This window comes from Temnothorax curvispinosus, unplaced genomic scaffold (assembly GCF_003070985.1).
Source record: "Temnothorax curvispinosus isolate PA1 unplaced genomic scaffold, ASM307098v1 QBEX01015436.1, whole genome shotgun sequence".
Lineage (NCBI taxonomy): Eukaryota > Metazoa > Arthropoda > Insecta > Hymenoptera > Formicidae > Temnothorax > Temnothorax curvispinosus.
In genome coordinates, this window is record NW_020225216.1 from 346,921 (window position 1) to 360,627 (window position 13,707).

Below are 13,707 nucleotides of genomic sequence, written 5' to 3' on the forward strand. Positions count from 1 at the left end.
GAAACTTACAGTTACTTAGAACTATATTTCTAATTGTAAGATTTGATCACGTGAATCCAGCGCCGGCAATTATTAATACAAAGAAATGTAATTAAATGGTTCATTTAAGAGAATGTGCAGTGCAAAGTTCTATTAATTACTTGATTCGGCAAATTATTAAAAACAAAATAGTCGCGTACTTTGCGTCTCGCAAGAAAAAAAAGACGGGGGACTGACTATAAGTGCAGAAAGTGTAGCTGAAAGGAGATCCAACGTTACATGCGATATCAATGATCTCTGTGAAGATATAGAAAAGTCTGTTCTTTCCATCTGCGGATTCGGCAGCCTCTGTGTATGTATGTACCTTCTTTCCCGTTCCACGGAGCCACGAACGCGTGCTCGGTTCGTTCTCGGTGCAAGAGGTGCAACACGACGAGACGCGACGCGGTAGCCCGGCCGAAAAAAAGAGACAAGTGTGCCGCGTGATCGCCATGCATGAAGAGAAAGTCAGGAAAAGTGGAACAGTGGAGAGTGGAACAGTGGAAGACGCTCCGTGAACGCAGCGTCCCGCCGGGTGCCGCTCGCAGCGGTCGGCCAGCGCGCCAATTAGCGCGCGCGTCGCGACGCGCATGCGTCACCGCGCAGTTGACCTTGACGAGTGCGAATGGCTGCGTCGACGGCAGCAGGCGCCCGCAAACGCTTCGGAAAGAGGCACCGGCGCGGCGAGCGTTTGGGAGGAGGGGGAGCGAGACGACAAGGTGACGACGCGGGGAAGGGGAGGCGCGCAGCGCGCGTTCCGTGTCGCCCATTGTTGTCCTCGTCGCGCGTAATGGCCACCGCGGGCATTCGTTAGCGCGTCGCACGGTACACCATATCGCATCCCGGCCTAGCCCGAGCCACGGATAACGCCGCGAGTCGCGTCCGGTTGCGAGAGCCCGCGTCCGGTTTTTATGCCGTCGCCGCCGCCGCCGCCGCCGTTCGAAGCGCGGACAGAGTCCGAGCGAACGAGCTAGCGAACGAGGAAGCGGGATAGAGCGGGTGAAAGGGAGCGACAGAGAGGAAACGACGTACGCGACGAGGAAGGAGCGGCAGCGGCCGCGCGCTTCGTACTCGCAGTCGCCGCAACCGCCACCGCGCCGCTCTACGCAGCCGACCATGATTTGCGCGGGCCGACGTTGACAAGCGTGTGACTCCGAAAGTGATCATTCGCGCGCGCTCCAAACCGCGTGCCGAAGCGCACGGAGCGCGTGGTTGGGCGAGCCAAGTCGAGCGCCGATCCAAGCCAAGCCAAGGGTCCGGCGCCGAGCCAAGCCGAACCGAGGCGAACCGGACGAGGAGGTGAACGGAACGGAACTGTGCAAGTGAGCGAGCACCGAGCGCGCGCCGCACCGATCGTCGCGATTTTGGATGACGCGGCCCCACGTCGGAAGCCGCCGCCGTCGCCGCCGCCGCCGCCGCCGTGAGTGTGAGGAAGCGTCCATCGAAGCGCTTGGCGAAATCGAACGCCATTGATTTCTCGCGCGGCTTCTACGGCGCGATAAGAGCATCGCGCGCGCAGTGGAAGAGCGCATTCCTCTCGACCCGCTCTCTCACTCGTAGATGCTGTACGTGAGCCGCGTCGTGGGCTACGGCGACGTGCACGCCCGCGCGTACTCGACGTACTCGAGCGCGCGAGGTCTTCGTGGTGCCCGCCGTGCGGAAGTTCGCGCCGCCACCGCCGCCGTCATGGCAACTAGAGGATCATCGGTTACCGCTCGGCAGCCGGAGTATTAACCCCGCGGCTCGTCGGACTATTACACGTGAGTATGTTTATTACGCGTCCGTCCGCCTATTGTCTCGTCTCTTGGCGCGCGCGCGAAATCGTGCTTTTTTTCTTCTTGCTGCGTCCGTCGCGCTTCTGAACGCGTTCCTCTTCACCCTTACCGTGCTCTCGGCCAGGGTGTTCCTGTCGTCGTCGTCGTCGGGAATCTCTTGCCGGTTGCTTCTCGCATACCTCGCACGCTCTTGCTTAAGCCGACAGTTTATAACGACCGCCTATTGATTGTGCAGGGTCAAAGGCAATACATCAATGGCCCTAGAATCAAATGGCAACAACGTGGTGTGGTTGAACACAACCCGTCCTGATCAAATACAGCAGGTATGCGTCGCGCGTGAGGCAACTTAAGACGAGCGAGGGAGCGTGTATGTTTGCGAACATTGACCGAATGCTGATCAATCTCATTTTCAAGTATTCATTCAGTATGTGACTTGTGACTCGTGTTTAATTGTAAGATATTAAAATATCTGTCGTAATATAATTTTTTTAATTGATACATCTCTCTCTCTCTCTCTCTCTCTTGTATCAAAGTGCCTGACAAACATTTCTGATTAACAGAGTCAACCGATCGAGCAGCCATTGAAGTGTTCCATGTTTACTCAAACAGAACAAACTAACAGTTTTACCCAGACGGAACAGAGCAATTCGAGTTACGGAGATCAGAGACAGGTTCGTGTTGGTCATTATTTTGTGATAAATGAAAAAGAAAGAAGATTCATTCAAGTTTTCACTCTTTAATCGTATTAAATGATATTTTTTTTACAGCAGCAACCAGCAATGTTTGACCCACAGCAAATTCAGCAGCAGCAAGCTGCTGCGCAGGGTCAACAGTCGCAGCAGCAGCAGCAGACTCAGCAGATGTACGTCACGCCGGACAAGAAGGAGGATAAGTCTCAGCAGCAGCAACAGACGACTACTACCGAGTTCCCTCCCTCCTTCTACTACAACGTCAACATGTTGCAGAAGGTTCAGACAAATGCGGTGAGCACAATCAGTGCAATCACCGACGACAAAGGTTGTTACCGTTTCGATGTTCAACCTGTCGGTTATAATACGTTGCTAAACCAGATGAGCATTGCCGCCGCTAATGCGACCTTCAAGTGTGACATTTGCGGCCTGGTCTTCGGCCACATGAGCCTGCTCCAACATCATAAGCGGATTCACAACTCGACGCCCAGCAATTTGCAACAACAGCCACAGCAGATTGTGGTGCAAACGCCGACAACAGTGACTGTCGCCACCACCCCGGACAGGCCGTACACCTGTGACGTTTGTGGAGCGTGTTTTGCATTACCGGGAGAATTAAAAAGTCACAAAACAAACATGCATCAAAAACCTAAGGTGCAAATTTGTGAAGATTGTGGCAGTGAGGACCCATGCGAACATCATCCAACTAAAGTTAAAAAGAGTACGTCCATAGCAATTAATTTCAGCTACAGTCAATGTCTATCTCCTGGTGGTGTCATTGATTTTAATAGTGACCACAAAGGAATTTACTTATCTTGCAGCACTAAAAATTTTTGTGATTTTACGATATTAGAAATTATTATACGTTCTTACATGATATTACATACTATTATTCTTATGTAGAACTTATGGTAATAATTGCTGTTTTTATAATTACAGTTCACTATTGATTATTGAATTTCGATTGATATCAGGGCAATTTAGATTGATATGTATCACAAAACTTTTTGGAATGAATTCCAATCAGAATTGTTTAGACCCAGTTTCACAAGTGTCGGTTAACTTTTAATCTTAGATTAACTCACTCTTTGCCTCCTTCTAACGTCCCCCTTAGAAAAAGACGAAGAGTGAGTTAATCTAAGATTAAAAGTTAACCGACACTTGTGAAACTGGTCCTTAGTTATTTCCTAGATTCTTATTGTTTTCTATTTTTAAGGAAAACAGAATAATCCCGATCGAAATTTATTTCGAAAAGTTCCATAATACGTGGCCAGATGTACGAATATTTGCAGATTTTGCTTTAGTTCTAACACATTGTCCTACTGTGGTGTCGCACAGTATACGGATATATGAAACTTATTCAACAAAATAGAGATATGCATTCGTTTTTGCGTAGCTATCAAACCTGGTCATCATCCTGTGAAACGAAGGGGTGTCACCAGTGTCACCAAGTGTCACAAATGCAACGGCACGGGGATTATTTTTATTGGTAAGCATCATTTGCTAGTATTTGATCGCTGATTGGATGTCACTTAATACCATTGATAAGCAGAAGAAAGATGTTGCTGATAAGCGTTTTGAAATCCCAAGTTTACGTTTCAACTTTTATGTTAATATAAACGTCGCTACAAGGGATTATATGTGCACAATACTCTATCCCTATCAGCAACATTTTATTCAGATATTTGGTCATCCCTTTCCCTTCATACCTTTCATTGCTATCATGATCGTACATCGGGTGATATATGGTAGGTAAACACGACGAAAAACTAGATTCCGGAATCAGTTCCCTCGCAAAGTGTGGCGGCTGCAAGGCTACAGGCCGCATCGTCATAGGAAGTAAGTCGGATATAATTATCGTCAACACAGAGTATGGAATCTGTTTTGCGATTAGTATGTCTGAGTAATATCGTGTCTGTCTTAGATGGTGACAGTTCAAATTTATTCTCCGCGATAATTTCGATATTTGCATTTTATTGATGCTTGAGTCAACGACGCGCCGACACTTTTATGATTTATATAAAATATTGAATTTTATTATAGAGAAATATATTGGAATTATAACTTTTCACCGATTATACATAGTTTCATGAATTCTCTGAAACTCGACATTTAAAAGGTCAATTTAAATTAATTAATAACCCTTTTCTAACGTATTTATTAAAAATACTCAACGTGATTTTGAGTAGTTTCAATAAATACATCAAACGTTTATCAATAAATTTAAATCGATATTTTTAAATGTCAGGTTTGATATTGTTTTTATTTAACGTTACTTTATTTTTGCTTGCATGAATTTTTGTAGATGGAATATATATAGATATATATTTCTATTATCTTGTTTTTTTTTTACTTTTTTTGTTCGTTCTATTATTGTTTAATATTTTTGCTATCTCAATTTTTACAAAGTGATTGTGATTATTTTGTTTTGCTGTTATTTTCTTTTCCTTTTTTGTAGAACTGTCGACATCTAAATTTAAGAACAATGGCACAGAATAAAAATCTCCCCTAAGGGACAGTTTTATAAACTTAAATCGCCAAGTTTTAATGTTTTTTGTACATAAGACAAACTCTTGTTAAATTTCCGTTCAGCTGTTTACGATTCTTTCACTTTATTTCGCGATATAGTTCATTGGAGATGATTTCACCATTTTGCATAGAATAAATTACATAATAAAGACAAAACCGCAAAGTTTCATATTGCTTGTGGCGTTCAGATTTTTTTAGTGCACTAACTTTTATAACAACCTGCATGATCAGATTGTTTCATACAATAATCGTTACATTGAATCATCATTCATTTTGTGATTTCATATTCCATATTCCTTTCTTGGATATAAGAATAAAAAGAGCAAACATTAGTATCACGAAGCGAATTCATATCGCATAGATTCGTAGATTCCTCGCGAAACAACTTCGAGCTTATCACTTTTGTAGAACTGGCCCTTTGAGGAAAACTAAAACCTTGTTTATGCTTTCAATTTCAGGTGGCAAGCAAAACAGTCAAAATCAGGCGGAAAAACCATTTCACTGTAACGTTTGCGATGGTACATTTTCTCGATATTCTTCACTTTGGTCTCACAAAAGACTTCATTCGGGAGACAAACCATTCAAATGTGAAGTCTGTGGTTTAGCCTTTGCAAAGGGTAAGTAAACGATTAAATTATATAAAACGCATAAGATAATGGCATATATTCATCTCTACGTATATTGATTAATTGAAGATTATATAAACTTATTTCCCAATGCAAATTTTTATTTCTTTTCCATTAGCTGCCTATCTGAAAAATCATGGAAGAGTTCATACGGGTGAAAAACCATTCAAGTGCAACGTTTGCGGCATGCAGTTTTCGCAGAGCCCGCACTTAAAGAATCACGAGCGAATTCATTCCGGCGAGCGACCCTATCAGTGTGAGGTTTGCGAAAAAACGTTTGCCAGACACTCAACGCTCTGGAATCACAGGAGAATTCACACCGGCGAGAAGCCATATAGATGTAACATCTGCGGTTCCGCCTTCAATCAAGCTACGCATCTCAAGAATCACGCGAAAGTCCATACTGGTGAAAAGCCGCATAGGTAATTTTAACATCCAAAGATACCGGTTATCGAAACGCGTTTATGTTTCCGCATACATGAAATCTTTGTGTTTTTAAGGTGCGATATATGCGAGATTGGCTTTTCCGATCGTTTCGCACTGAAGCGTCACCGTGCGATCCACGAGAAGTACGGTCAGACCGCGCGAAACCAGAATGCGAACAACCCGGCGAACGCACAGCAGGCCAACGCGAGTAGTCAGCAGCAGCAGTCGCAGCAGCAGCAGCAACCGCAGCAGGCACAACAAGGCCAAGTCGTGGTCGTAAATGCGACTACTCCTGTCACCGTCAGCCAAGGGCAAGGCCAAGTTATACTCGACGAGGTCTACAAGTGTCAGGTGGCCTTCCCAGAGCCTAAATGATTCAGCTAGAGAATACCTTTCAGGAGCTGGTAAAGAGGTTAACTTTTATAACCTTTTTTTAAATATTAATCTCGAGAACGGCAAAATCCATGGATATATGATAGAAAGGATATGGATTTTACTCTTGAAAGAGTCAAGTGAATCCTGTAGGAGTGACTAAACGGCGCATCTCTTTTTTCGCGTGTGTGTGTACGGCCACTGGGTGTACGGGATTCTGTGAAGAATATTTAGCGACTGTCGATAAATTGGATTTAGATATGGATAAAGATTTCAAGAAAAGAAACGAAAAAAGAAAAAAAATATATGGACGGAAAGACTCTGCGTGAAGTTGCGCGAGTGAGAAATTTCGTGAAATGTATCCTTGGAAGTTTATTTCATAATATACAATTGGACGATTTACAACCGCCAAGATCAACGAAGTCTTTTTGTGTGAAGTAATAGAGAAATACGTCTACCTTTATATTTTGCCATTCGGAAAAAGTGAAAGAACAATTTAATCGTATCGCGGCATACATTTCGTATATAATAGTTTTCTAAAATAAAACGGAAAATGTAATAATAATCGTATCATTCTTTCTTACATATGTGTAATAATCGTTAATTTGTCCATGAGAACAAAATTGCTAGACGTCTTGCCAGTATTTCATGATTTCATGAATGGCATTGTGCAATAGTTCCGACAAATATTGCGATTAGCCCGATGATAAAGTGTACTTTCGAATGATTGTAACAACGGAGGATTGCGGCGGCATGTGTTTCGGTAATGTAAAGCGCAAGTATAAGGTATCGAGTATTTTTCTCTTTTTTTTTTTTTTTTTTTTAACAAATCGAAAATAGTTGAGAGATGTCCAAACCTCGGCCCTTCCGATTTTTCTCGATATCAGCAGAGGATAGATTGTCAATGTTTAAAATTTATATACCTACAAGGTAGAAAATATCTATTTAATTTCGACCGCATAAATTATTTATCTGACAAATGATGAACGCGTGAGTAAGCATGTAATCGACGAGCAGAGAATTCTGCATAACGCCCGGGAAATTTTGTACTTGCGGATAGTGTGCGGAACGGAACGACATCGCGATTTGTGCGAGCCCTCTTCCGTCCAGTCATTCGAGATCAGAAAGCATCGCATCACTAAGATGATGACAACGATCATGATGAAAGGCGGCGAAGGAGTAGTGCGGCATACCTATATAACTTGCTGGGGCTGCAATAATAATAGCGAATATCGACGGGCAAACTAAACCGTTTTATAATTTTAAGAGGCCGCGAACTATATGAGTATATTATAACTGATGAATAGTTGCTAGTTTGTAACAAGTAGCCGAGCTAGATTATATATATATATATATATACATATAAATATAAATATATATATGTATACATTAATTTTTATATCCCCACTTGTTAAAGCGATCCCGCACCGTCGCTACTTTAAGTATCAATGATCACCAAACGAATAGATTGTACATTGATAGCTCCATACATTCACGATTGGTGACTTGTGTGCTACACAGTATCTTATCTTCGAAGTTATTATTTGGATACCTTCCCGAGAATGTTCTTGCAACTGTTACGCAATTTCAACCGCGCGGATATTTCTTTTTACTGTTATTTCATTATTTTTTTGCATCTTTATTTGTGAACTCGTCATTCGAGCTACTATCGAACAACGTCTCTTCTCTTTCTTTTTTGTATAATTTTAAAAGATTTTATAATGCAAATTGTGCGAAGGAGACAGATATAAACATAAACGGCTTGAGGGTGTCCCAAATAATTCTTTTTACACGAAATTGATCTACTACGGAGTATTACGAGACGATCAGTCTACGTGATTGCCAATAAATTCGACTTTCGCACGGAATCCGGAATTGGGGATATTTCTCTGTTTTACTAATTAACTTGTAAAATAAAGGTACGCAATTACATAATTTTACTTTTATATGATAGCAATACCTGTTACAGTATTTTCGATTAGGCTAGCCTCTTCATGCTGGATTACCTATCCTCGTTTTCGGTTTTTCGGGATTAGAATAGAGCTGTCTAAGCCGTGATTCACCCGCAATTAATTTTATAGCTCGTTTATCACCCCTTCGTGTTGCAACATTGCCGCGTTTGTAACTTTTGCGAAATTGTAGGAAAGATGGCAAATAGTCTTGCTACGTAATGGCTTAGATAAGCTCCAATAAATACGGTTAAAGACGGAGAAACTAGTGGTGATATACGCGCTCGAAGTCGAACTGTCGGGGAGTCACAGATTAGATACACCTAAGTTAAAATATGAATCATAGTCAGCACGTAATGCAGCATCGTAAGTTTTATCACGAAACGGCAATACTTGGTTCTCTCTTTCTGTATTGCGAAAAAAAGAAATTCCGTTTCAAATCGACGCATGAATCCATCTTCTATTTCGATTATGATCACGAGGATGTAAAACAGAATAAAGATATCTTCGATCCTAACACTTAGTACATTCTGCACAGGAGCGACGTTTCTTCTTTTTCTCTTAACGTTTGTTCAGAGAGAACCCATCCTGATAGGTAGTTTTTATCGAAGCGGGAACGTCACACTTCAGTATTCTGTATATTTACTAGAGTAGGCGCAGATTATTCGATTGTGTTTCATTGCAGACAGTATTATTAATTGTCATGCCTTTTTTCGGGGTGGTACATACATACACACCAAACAAACGAACAACGAACATGAAAAAATTTTCAATCAACAAAATAAATTTAATTAGAATCCATTCCGAAAAGTTCCACAATGTTCCCAGGGCACGTATTATGAAACTTTTCGGAATGGATTCCGATCGGAATTGTTCAGTTATTTCTCAGATTTCTATTGTCTCTTCTAGGGAAAACGGAATAATTCCAATCGGAATCTTCGCGCGGTCGAACAATTCGACAAAAATTTGCATTTGCTGTTAAAATTTAAAGAATTCGTTGCTTGTTTGTTCGTTGCGCATACACTCTTACCCGCGGACGATTTATGAACTTTAAAAAAAGTAACGCGAATAGGGTGACAATAAAGCGACTCTTGTACGTTTCACAATCATGTCCTTGTAAGATTAGAAGAAAATGCGCAGTATTGTCGTACAATACACGCTTAGCTGTTAAATTAGACGCAGGGATTTTTTTTTCGAAATATCTCAAATCTCCGTGATTCATCCGATCCGACCAGTAAAAGAAATTATTTTAGTTCGTTCATGTTTATTTTTGTGCGACGGTCGAAAGTTGAATAACATTCAACGATAATTGACGTGCGTGAACGTCTGATATACATATGTTTTATATCATTTTGTCTTATCGACTTTTTAGTATTTTCTCTCAAATAAATTTCGCATGTTTATATATTAATTTTATAAATTTACAAAACTGGGAAATTGTCTACAGTTTTATTGCGTTGTAGAAATTTTGAATATGATCGAACGTTTGTGTACAGAAGCACAGTTATATCTACGTCCACCTGCAGATACAAGATTATGAACTACGATTAAAAATATTTCAAAACCGAATAGGAGGGCTCTAATCGGCGTCGCGGAATAACATGATGTAAAACAAAAAAATATACAAGACTAATAAGAATCACGGCGCGATTGATAGCGGCAATATGAGCGATGTTCTCGACACGATGCGTTTTCAATTAATATTCACGTGAAACCTATTTTTGGGGGAAAAAGTCTCTATTTTGATTACATCGCTAACTCTATTGAAACTGTGATTAGACGGTCAAATTTACGGTAGTAACACGGCTTAAATAAGCGTCCACATCAAAACTTAAGACAAATACTCTTAGAACTGTTCACGAACGAATACTTTGCGTTGACGAGCGCGCGGACGAAACCATACTTTTGTACACTTATACCTGCGTTGAAAAACTCCTAATTAAGGAGTCGAGAAGAATTGTGAAAATCGCAAGATAACCAAAGCGAGGTGTATGAATGTAATTACGAATTGTTAGCGCGACTCGAATCAGTACTTCTAAGTAACTTGTCGAGAATTGCTGCAGCAGATACGGCGCTGCGTCCCAAAATGTGTTATTACTTCATTATCACGTTTAAATATTTTTTTGCAGATCTATTAGTCCGATCCGGTTTTTATTTCGCACGTTCAGATTACGATTGCGACATGGCGGAAATAATCGTGCGAAGAGAGAGAAGCGATTTTGAGCGGTGTGTCTTCCCGCAGCAATTCCATGCTCCGAGATATTTCGTAGGTGAGGAACTCGCAGAGCTTCCGTTTGAATCAAAATCGTCTGGAAGCGTCTTCCTTAATCTCAGTGTACTCTGATTTGCCGAGATTTCGCGATTTCGTTATACATACGCATCCGTGAAACGAAGCCCCATGCCTGAGAGGTCCCGGAAATAGTTTTTCACCGCTATTTCGTCACTATTCTCGTGCATCCGTATATTCCGTATCGAGTGCAATTCATCAAGCGTATCGAACGAACGAGCGGCTCGCCGAGGTACGACTATAATTTTGCACTGTTTAAGGGTCGAGGTTTCGGAACGGTGATTACGAAACCGTATTGTTTCTCCGACAATGTAACTTGCGTTCCCGGAAGAATATCACGTACGGATCCCTGAAATCCCTTCAGATAAACATCCGACCCTCCCAACGTGGAACTCTTAATGGCCTGAAAACGTCAACCGTTTTGCGCTTACTGTAATTTTGTATTTACGCAGAGAAGAGGCGTTAACGCGCATCCGCGCCGAATTTGTATATTTCCATTTGCCGAAGCGTACTATTTTTTTAATTGTAGCATCTTACTGTCCTATATATCCAACTCGATGTAATTAACTATCATTTTGACGCATTCATCATGTACGAATGAAGGAGGTCACACCACGTGCGGATTGATTTGTCACGCTCCTTCGCTGGATTAATTTACGATATATATATATATATATATATATATATAAACGATAGTGGTGATTTTTTTATAATAAAATACGTTCCTAATGAATTATCTGTTCTTTATATGTCGTACAAATAAGCGTAACGATATTCTGTAAAGGCGATATTCTGATACCGAATACTGTGGATGTCGTTACCTGCTGAGCGACAAAATTTAAATTAGGATTAAACGGCCTCTCGTAACGTAAGGAAGACTTAAAAAAAGGGGGAAGAGAAGTTTGCAATTTTTTTAAGCTAATTGACGCATTTATCGCGCGTATACGATGACACGTGTGGGCTTAACTTTTTATTCACTCTACCCGATCGAAGAACATTTTGATAATTGTAAAAAGAAAAGGAAGAGAGGAGAAGAACTGTCGCGATCCGCACATCCTTACAAAGTAAAGTGGAAAGGAAATGTGCTATTAGAATACCATTGCTACGATCCACCCTGTGTCGGTACTTTCTATCGTTAGTTTTACGGGAATGCTGGATACCAACACGTCTTCTTTTTAACCCCCGCCTCCACTCGAATCATTTAATTCGACTATTTTGTAGTAAGACGGCGATGTACGCAAAGGGATGTATCTATAATACGTTACTTTGATGTAAGTTAAAGGTCATCTCGCATTATTATGCTCTATCTCTATATTCCTGTCTCTTTCTTTGACCCACCCCAATCATGAGTTCTCAAAATTCGCAAACGAGAGGAATCGCTTCCTTTGCCATCAATTGTTTCGTTTATCGCGGCCACGAACCGGAACTCGGTGGACTCTTGTTCGCCCGGAATATTGTTGAAAAAAGTTAAAAGGTAATGCAACATTCATTGCGGCTATTCAGTATCAAGTTTTCACGGGCAACCTAAAAAAATGTTTTAGAAAATAGAATAAAAACTCAAATTAATTTTATCAGAATTTTACCAGGTTTTGAAGAAACTCAATCTGGAGTGCCGTCTAGAAAATTAAGACGCTTTTTGGGCGGCTCTTACGCATCTTTTTGATTCCGATTGAAGAACCTCTCGCTCCTCCAAACGATTAAGTGTTTTCCACCTGAAAATAGGCCGAGTAAATTGATTCCGGATAACGGAGAGTCTGCTGCGAGTTACGGCCGTCACCGATAAGCTCGTTTTACTTACTTATATGAGGGGGCAGAAAGGAGGAAAAAGAAGTCGTAAGAAAAGACGTCACTTTTAGATTAGTCTACTGTCAATATACCTAGAACGGTAATTTTGAATGTAACGTGTATCATACTTGATTATCCGCTTAGATAACGTGCAAACCGTACCGAATAAAGAAAACTAGCGCATGATTATATCAGATCTTAGGTGATAACAATAAATGATGTCCGATATGGACATTTTCATTTTTCAAGGCCCTGGGTGACCTTTATTTTCGTCGTGTGGATGCATGCGTGCGTGCATGCGTGCGTGCCAAGAGAGAGAGAGAGAGAGAGAGATATACATATGTGTTATTTTATACATTGATTATGTGGAGAGATAAAACTTTGTAGAATTCCGAAAGGCCACAATAACCATTTGCCAAGCTATCACTTCGTTACCAGATCCATTTTTTATCGAGCTTCCATACATCGTCGACGAAATTACAATTTATTGGTCTTCATACACTTGATTAATTTCCTCATAATTGCATTGAGCGTCTCCAGAGCTATCCAGAAATATTTTCCTTAGTTCCTTGATTGACGTCTCCTTATTAAGAATGTGTTGAAGAAAGTTATATTACTTCTGCAAAATATAGATTTTTTTTTTTTCATTTTTAACACTAACTTCTACAGTATAATCTCCATTAAAAAATGGTGGAAATCTAACTTTTTTCAGAATTTATCTTGTTTAAGTTTAACTTCTTTTCTAGATTTTTGTATCGGCGCATCCTTCGAATTATTTTGTATATGTCATCGCTTTTTGCAACGAATTTTTTTATAACTTCGACGACATACTCTACTAAGTCTTTAATAAAGTGCCAATAACAAGTTCGAACCTAAATACAAGATTTATCATTTAAAAGCAAATACTAACTGATACCCGTTAACAGCTGTTCGCATCTTGCCGATTTAGTAATTACGAGCCTCGGTTCTTCTGACTAATTGAACCGTTCGATTTACGCAAGAGCGATTTCGATCAAACTCCAATTAGTTTATCCGGCAATTAATTAATTCATTATAAAATTATTTACTTGCAGCAAGAATTTTAACTGTACGTTAACAAAATAGTATAGATATATTTATACTTAATAAATTAATCGTCGTTAGTTTTTATGTTTATGTATAATTAGAAACTTCGCTGTAAATAATTTTATCAATTGAGTTAATCGGAGTTTAGTGAAATTATAAGTCATTCTGAAAGAGTGACTTATTATA

The 13,707-nt window shown here is 40.7% G+C and overlaps 1 protein-coding gene across 7 annotated transcripts; it reads left to right on the forward strand.

The window, feature by feature from the left end:
- Window positions 1-739: 739 nt before the first annotated feature.
- On the forward strand, window positions 740-12,705 carry LOC112465706 (zinc finger protein 2-like). Of its 7 annotated transcripts, XM_025033403.1 has the most exons (10): window positions 741-1,778; window positions 2,029-2,116; window positions 2,354-2,464; window positions 2,561-2,776; window positions 2,864-3,203; window positions 3,879-3,971; window positions 4,235-4,321; window positions 5,470-5,628; window positions 5,756-6,059; window positions 6,138-12,701. In XM_025033403.1, the coding sequence occupies exons 2-10, from the start codon at window positions 2,048-2,050 to the stop codon at window positions 6,436-6,438; spliced, it is 1,680 nt and encodes a 559-aa protein (XP_024889171.1). In that variant the 5' UTR covers window positions 741-1,778; window positions 2,029-2,047; the 3' UTR covers window positions 6,439-12,701. The 7 variants fall into 7 exon arrangements, with proteins under 7 accessions (XP_024889169.1, XP_024889171.1, XP_024889168.1 ...); XM_025033401.1 differs by having other exon boundaries at window positions 740-1,778; window positions 2,564-3,203; XM_025033400.1 differs by having other exon boundaries at window positions 2,561-3,203.
- Window positions 12,706-13,707: the final 1,002 nt, after the last annotated feature.

Excerpts from the sequence above, each read along its gene's own strand:
- LOC112465706 (XM_025033400.1), top strand. The coding sequence starts at position 2,048 with ATGGCCCTAGAATCAAATGGCAACAACGTGGTGTGGTTGAACACAACC. Across the intron at positions 4,322-5,469 it reads AGGCCGCATCGTCATAGGAA|GTGGCAAGCAAAACAGTCAA; the intron begins GTAAGTCGGATA and ends TTTCAATTTCAG. Across the intron at positions 6,060-6,137 it reads ACTGGTGAAAAGCCGCATAG|GTGCGATATATGCGAGATTG; the intron begins GTAATTTTAACA and ends TGTGTTTTTAAG.